Source organism: Colobus angolensis, unplaced genomic scaffold, assembly GCF_000951035.1.
Source record: "Colobus angolensis palliatus isolate OR3802 unplaced genomic scaffold, Cang.pa_1.0 Scaffold145, whole genome shotgun sequence".
NCBI classification, from domain to species: Eukaryota; Metazoa; Chordata; class Mammalia; order Primates; family Cercopithecidae; genus Colobus; species Colobus angolensis.
The window spans coordinates 2,944,460-2,952,085 of record NW_012114544.1 but is presented as its reverse complement, the minus strand read 5'-3'; the positions used below and the strand labels follow the sequence as shown (position 1 = coordinate 2,952,085).

Genomic DNA, 7,626 nt, shown 5'->3' with positions numbered 1-7,626 from the left:
GGGAGGCTGAGGCGGGAGAATCACTTGAACCTGGGAGGCGGAGGTTGCAGTGAGCCAGGACCACGCCACTGCACTCCAGCCTGGGTGACAGAACGAGACTCCATCTCAAAAAATTGAGAAGAAGACTGCCATGTGAAGACAGAGACACAGGGAGAACACACATGATGACGAGGGCAGCCGCAAGCCAAGGAATGCCCAAGATTGCCCAAATCACCATAAGCTACAAAGAGGCAAGGAACTGCATGTTTCAGAGGAAGCACAGCAATGCCACCACCTCAATTCTGGACTTCTAGTCTCCAGAACCCAAGACAATACATTTTTGTTGTTTTAAGCACACACAGTCTGCAGTAATTTTTCTGTTACACAGGACAGCTGTAAGAAACTGATACAGCACACTGACCACCTTTTCAAAGGCTTGTTTTCTCAGTGTTCTCAATACCTCAACTTAGGTGTTACAGTAGGACAGAGGGGCTCATACATTCTTTTTAAATAAACTTGACTTCTATGGATAAGAATAACACACTATGTGAAGAAAGACGATTTCCACAGAGGGTGCTATCCTTCTGGCTGCAAAAGCAGAGGATATATTTCAATCACTGTAAGAACCTACCAGGGAAAAAGAAAGTCTATAGGGCACATTTCTTTAAATTGTAGAAAAACAGACCCCATTCAGAGGAAGAATCCTGGACTCCAGGCATACACTCCCATGGCAGACAGGCTCATGCCCCAGGTTTCTTCGTTCTGGCCTCCCTGCCCCACATACCTGGTGCACACAGATGTTGCATTTGTCACAGAACACCATCTCATTGCCGTCCTCACCATCAGGAGACTGGCAGACATCACAGACAACATCTTCATCATATTCAATCCCCAGGCCTTCCTCAGTCTCTATGGCGTGATTCATATTGTCGTAGCATCGCTGCTCAAATTCCTCTAGGACCCTCTCCATGGTGTATTCATCTAGTTCAGGCATGCCTGAAGTTAAAAATGCCACAAACCCATTTTAATAAATCCGTATTAATAACTATTACAAAATAGTTCCAGTTTATTTATACTTAAAAATAATGTACAATGAATAAATAATAGTCTGATAAATAAATCCATCGCTGGCCAGGCGTGGTGGCTCACACTTGAGCCCAGGAGCTCAAGGTCAGCCTGGGCAACATAGTGGAACCCCATCTCTACAAAAAATATGAAAATTAGCCAGGTGTGGTGGCACACACCTGTAGTCCCAACTACTCAAGAGCCTGCGGTGGAAGAACTGCTTGAGCCCAGGAGGTTGGGGCTATAGTGAGCCATGACTGTGCTACTGTGATCCGGCCTGAGTGACACAAGACCCTGTCTCAATCAATCAACCAACCCATTGATGCATCCATCCCTGAGGGCCCCAAAATTTTTCATTAAATCCTTATCAGATCCTTCTAAGAAACAATCTTCAAAGGGGAGAGTCTTCCAGGAAACTGTTATGTTCTTATGGTCAGGTAGTAAAGATGCAGTGTAGTAAATGGGAAAGCAAAAGGTAAATTTTAAAAGGATTCAAGGATATTAAATACATACATTGTTGAATACGACATTTCATTATACTCATTACACATAACAACTAACATGTAAGGGACTTCAAAACCATGACCTCATATATGGTTTGGATGTTTTTTAACATTTGCCTTTCTTGGTAGGTAAAACAGTTCTCTCAAAACAGATTACACTTTGGACACTCTAATATTTTTAAATGGTTTATCCCTCCTCATCCTCTGACTTCTACAAAGTTGAAAAACATAGTTAACCAAATGCAAAAAAAAGACTGAAACACCAGGTACAGTGCCTCACGTCTATAATCCCAGTACTTTGGGAGGCCGAGGCAGGTAGATCATTTGAAGTCAGGAGTTCAAGACCAGCCTGGCCAATAGGGTGAAATCCTCTCTACTAAAAATACAAAAATTAGCCAGGCATGGTGGTAGGTGCCAATAATCCCAGCTACTTGGGAGGCTGGGGCAGGAGAATCACTTGAACTCAGGAGGTGGAGGTTGCAGTGAGCCGAGTTTGCATCCCTGCACTCCAGCCTGGGCCACAGAGTGAGACTTTATCTCAAAAAACAAAGAAAAAAAAAGACCAGTAACAGCTAAGACAAACATCTTTAAGCATGTGTTCCGCTTATGTTATAAAATTACAAAATTAGGCCGGGCGCAGTGGCTCACCCCTGTAATCCCAGCACTTTGGGAGGGGCTGAGGCAGGCAGATCACAAGGTCAGGAGTTTGAGACCATCCTGGCTAACATGTTGAAACCCCTTCTCTACTAAAAATACAAAAATAAATTAGCCAGGCGTGGTGGCGGGCGCCTGTAGTCCTAGCTACTCGGGAGGCTGAGGCAGGAGAATGGCGTGAACCCGGGAGGTGGAGCTTGCAGTGAGCCAAGATCACACCACTGCACTCCAGCCTGGGCGACAGAGCAAGACTCTGTCTCAAAAAAAAAAAAAAAAAAATTACAAAATTAATCCTGCCAATGTATTCAACAGTATCTTCAAATATGGATTAGCCCAATTCTTATTATTTAAACCATTCCTAAATGCCAAGAGTCTTTGGGCTGAGTCCTCTGACTTCACACAGGACACCTAGATTCCAGTCAAGCGCATTACACTGGTCTTTATAACGTGCTTACAACAAAGCAGAAACTGTGTATCTTTGAAGCTAAAATTTAGTATTCAGTTCCAAAAACATCTCTGAGAACTCCTGAACACATGCCATAAAACCACCTTGTGGCCTGCTAATGTTTTGGCCATTAATACCTAAAGCAGGACCAAGAAGAAGGAAATCTATTTTGTCTATAAAAACACCTGAGTAGGCCGGGCGGGGTGGCTCAAGCCTGTAATCCCAGCACTTTGGGAGGGGCTCAAGTTAAAACACATGTGATGTGCTTGGAAATGGGGAGCATGCCTGGAAAAGTGTTCATTTAGAGAAGCAGCAGTCCACAGCTAAAGAAGGAATCTGAATGGTGTCGCAGACAAAAAAACACTAGAGCAAGTAACTGGAGCATGCCCTTTTGTCACTTAGTTTCCCTGGACTTCAGCTTCCTTAAGGTAAGTGAATGAGGGAGTTAGATCAGAGCAGACACGGGAATCCCCGGTGCCTAAGCCGAGGAGCCCTGCTTCCACTCTGAATACATCCCAGCACATCTGACACAGCCAAACAGGCTGAGCGCTAAGGCAGGGCTGTGATTCTGATTAACTGAAGCTATGATGGAGCTGCCTTCAACTGGCAATGAGGAGCTTTTTGCTACTCACCTACCTGCCTAAAACACGTTTCTATTCATCATTGGTTAATAAAATAATATAATACATGGTCTCTCACCCATCTCCTTAAATTCTTCATTGGTCAGTTCCAGCCATGCAGCATCCATGTCATTGAGGTCATAGCGACACACACTGTCAGCCAGTGTCCGGATGTCCACATAGCCCAACTCGGGAGGCTCTGAGCCTGATGACACGATGTACTTCTTGGGCCTGATGAACATGAGGGATTTCTCTTCAGACACAACCCTGCATAACAAAAAACAAGGCAGCTAGGTTACCCCTTCAGTCACAGACAATGAAGTGTGCCACAAGGCCCCAGGTGTCGCTTCCTCTTCCAACCCTCAGAGCCACAGGTCATCACTAGAGGCTGAAAACCTGAATGTCACTGCTAATAAAACCTTAACTAGAAGTTGTTAAAGCCTGTGAACAGGAAATAGATATGAATGAAAACACTGTAGAAGCCTTCAAATCTGCTTCCCACCAGGACACTGCTGTGCCCTGCCCACCACCTCTGACCACTCTGGCCTGCAGCCAACACCAAAACACACTGACCCTTACATTTCAAGAGTTAATCACTTTCCCTTAACCACACCTGCCCATCCCTGCTGGAGGCCATTAGAACCAGGGCACCACATAGGCAGGGCAGGCACAGCAGACTCTGAGAACCAGAGGGAGATACCCGCCAACGCTCAACCCTCACAAAAAAAAGCTGGAGAGAGGGAAAAGAAAATGAGGCCTTGGGCTGGGCACGGTGGCCCAAGCCTGTAATCTCAGCACTTTGGGAGGCTGAGAGGCAGGTGGATCATTTGAGGTCAGGAGTTTGAGACCAGCCTGGCCAACACAGTGAAACCCCACCTCTACTAAAAACACAGAAATTAGCCTGGTATGGTAGCGCACGCCTGTAATCCCAGCTACTTGGGAGGCTGGGGCAGGAGAATCGCACGAACCCAGGAGGCAGAGGTTGCAGTGAGCCAAGATCGCAACATTGCACTCCAGCCTGGGCAACAGAGTGAGACTGTCTCAAAAACAAACAAACAAAAAAAGTAATTAGACCTCGGCCATTACCAACAAATCTAAGAATCAAGAGTCCCAGCCAAGAGGCAGACTGACTCTCCCAACATATACCTATGATCCCAGAAACAGAAGCACAAGTTTCTTCTCCTAATACTGCCACACACTCTCTCCCAACCTTTAACACCTGAAGTGGTGCTTTCCAATTCACCCCACTCAAAATAAGACAGCACGCGCAAGAAGAGCAAATCACTCCTGACTTAGACCAGAAAAGGCCATCTTCCTAATCACAGGCCCCGGGCCTCAACAAAGTCCTTCCACATATGCATTTCTGCAGTTTAAATTACTGTCAACAGGCTGCCCAGAGTCTGTCAGAGTACCTTCATCACCCTTATATTATGGGAGTGATTTTATCTACATGACGCTGAGATGGACAAACTGAAGGGATTTATTTCTCCTACTCAACCAAGAGCAGGGATCCAACTGAAAACTTCCACAAGCTGTGTTAATGCTCACTTCTGTCCTGGCTCCCCACTGAAAGTGAAGCATTCAGCAAGTGACTCCTAGGCTGGGGCTGCCAGTGCTCAATCAGGTGGTGCTACATCTCAGACACAGGCTCTGAGGCAGATACCTGGTCTGCCCCACAGAGCCCCGTGACCGCTCCATTCCACAGGTCCAGATTCTAGCCTGTGGGGGCTATCCTGGCACTTCTGATTGGTCACCTAAGCCTGAGTAAGACAGGGGCATATGTCACCACTGGATAGACTCCCCAGAGATCCCAAAATGACAACTCAAATTTGATCATCTTAAGTGCCCAAAACAAGAGACACAAAGTGGGTGACGGCCAAGAAGCAAGTTCAGTCACGACTCAGCGTGGAGAAAGACACTATTTCGCAAAGCAGCAGCCAACTGATGATGGCCGAGAAGCCAGATGCCAGCTGAGCACAGAGGGCACTCAATCCTCCCTCCTAAGAGGACTCTCCAGGTGGCACGAAGCAGGGCAGTGAGGAAATGAGTAAACAGCTGCAACCTGATTGTGTGGAGAGTCAGCAGGGACTCAGCCCTGAGGATCTTTAAAGTCAGTAAATTCAGAGAACGCACCCCGAGAACAATGTGACCAGTCAAAATAAATCCCTCCAAAACTCCCCTCTCCACAAACCCTAACTGGCAGGTCTCCTCACACCTGTCCTCCTCCAAAGGGGGAGGCAACTACACACTTCTCTCCAGGAGAGTCACTCTCCAGGGTGAACATGGAGGGCAGGAAAAGAGGATGCAGACGTGTGAACACCCATATTTTCCCCCCCCAGCCCGTCACTTCCCAGGATGTCTTGGAATTTGACTTCCTCTCATAAGACAGCAGCACCTCCCTACAGTGGTGGCTGTAATGTTTAGTATGGAGGCTCATGGCCCTCAAAACCACTACCCTGTATGCCTGAAGTGCGCTGCTCCTACATTTCTATTTCCACTTGAGGCCTCATGATATTTTATTGCTAACTCAGAAACTGTCTCTTCTCAGATGCCTGCTGTCAGGGAAGAAGAGCGAGGGTGGGTGGAGAGGCTTCTGCCCTCAGGGCATCTCTACCTGGCCACAGGCTGAGGGATGGTCCCTGGGCTCACAGGCACCTGGACCCCTTTTTCCCATTCCTGTCTCCAGGGATCTGCCAACACATAGTACTCATCCGGGTTCAGCTGGTAGGAGTCATGTAACTTCATGGCAGTGATCAGGTCTGTCCTAAACACCTGGAAAGGAAGAGAAAGGGACACTGACATTTGATATTTGCATTCTTATTCAGAGTGCTGGCAGCTGCAATGTAACCATGGAGCTGCCATGTAACAAGGTCACTGTATCAACATAGAACAAGCCTGACCTATTACAGAAAACCTTTGCCTGACACGCCTTTTACCTCACTCAGGCATGGGGGGTGGCAGTGCTGAGGGAACCCTGTCCTCTCACTGCCTCAGTCCATAGTGTCCACAACTACTTCAACAAAAACAACAAAAAATCTCTGAAAAATGTCTCTCAGTTCACCAAAAGGGCTGCTGAAAACATGTACCTGGAAATCTCTGAAGGGAGATACTGCACTCAAGGGTGCTCTAGAAATATAACTCCACTAACCATGTAACAACTTCTTCAAGCCAAAACCCAGAACCGCCAGGGACTCATCTCCTGTTTTTTTTTGTTTTGGTTTTTTTGAGATGGAATCTTGTCTGTCTCCCAGGCTGGAGTTCAGTGACACAATCTTGGCTCACTGCAACCTCTGCCTCCCGGGTTCAAGCTATCCTCCTGCCTCAGCACCCGTGAGTAGCTGAGATTACAGGTGCGTGCCACCATGCCCAGCTAATTTTTGTGTTTTTAGTAGAAACAGGGTTTCATCATGTTGGCCAGGCTGTTCTCAAACTCCTGACCTCAAGTGATCCACCTGCCTCGGCCTCCCAGTGTGCTGGGATTACGAGCATGAGCTGTGCTCCTGGCCAGGGACTCATCTTCTATAATGAGACTGCCCCCACCCAGGCCCTGCCTCCCAGGGCACCAGGGTTTATGTTTATGGTATGGCAGCTGGTGAGGTCAAGGTCCAGGCTGGCCTAGAAAAATCTGGAAGAGAAGCAATCACAGGCCACTTAGTTGATGGGCCTGCAAAGAACATGTTTGCACACCTTCACCTGGCATAAATTCTACCTGGGAAGAGTTATTTGTGGGGAAAGGAAATAGAGAAAGTCACTACCCTCTTCCCACTCTGCCAAAAACAGGCAGACCCAACAGTGCCCCTCTACAAAGAGAGCTCCCCAATTCCTTACCACAGGCCAAATGAAGGAAACCACAGAAAAGGCAGCCCTCCCAGTGCCTATGCCACTGCAGACTCCTGGACCCCTGGCATTCATCCTTGGTCAATGAGGCCTGCCCCTGGGGTGGAGCGCAACACTGCCTCCCAGCCAGGGCTGCACAGCTGGCTCCCTCTCAAGCCTCGTCCTTGGCCCACTGGTGTCTAAGGCTGCATAAGAAAGCTCTGACCTTGGCATCAGGACCAGCCCAAAGTTGTGTTTGGCATCGAGCAAGCTTGCATCTGTAAGCTGCCCTGTCTGTTTACACAAGTCACAATGCTGAACTCTCTTTTCTCAGGACAGGGAGTTCTTTCTTGTGCTACTAAACACAGTTCACACATACGCCTGCTAATAGGTCCATATTTGTTTTTTCTGGTGACTTTTCAGGCTGGTGATCACTTTAATAAACTTCACCATAGGCCGGGCGCGGTGGCTCAAGCCTGTAATCCCAGCACTTTGGGAGGCCGAGACGGGCGGATCACGAGGTCAGGAGATCGAGACCATCCTG

At 47.7% G+C, this 7,626-nt stretch overlaps 1 protein-coding gene across 5 annotated transcripts in view; it reads right to left on the bottom strand.

Moving 5' to 3' along the window:
- Positions 1-7,626, bottom strand: part of JADE1 (jade family PHD finger 1) — a 75,063-nt gene that overhangs the window by 30,649 nt on the left and 36,788 nt on the right. For all 5 annotated transcript variants that reach the window (XM_011935605.1, XM_011935608.1, XM_011935606.1 and 2 more), the window contains exons 4-6: positions 5,881-6,038; positions 3,346-3,533; positions 764-975 (exon numbers count right to left, since the gene is read on the bottom strand). In XM_011935605.1, coding sequence (XP_011790995.1) covers positions 764-975; positions 3,346-3,533; positions 5,881-6,038 — 558 coding nt within the window. The remainder of the gene's footprint in view (positions 1-763; positions 976-3,345; positions 3,534-5,880; positions 6,039-7,626) is intronic.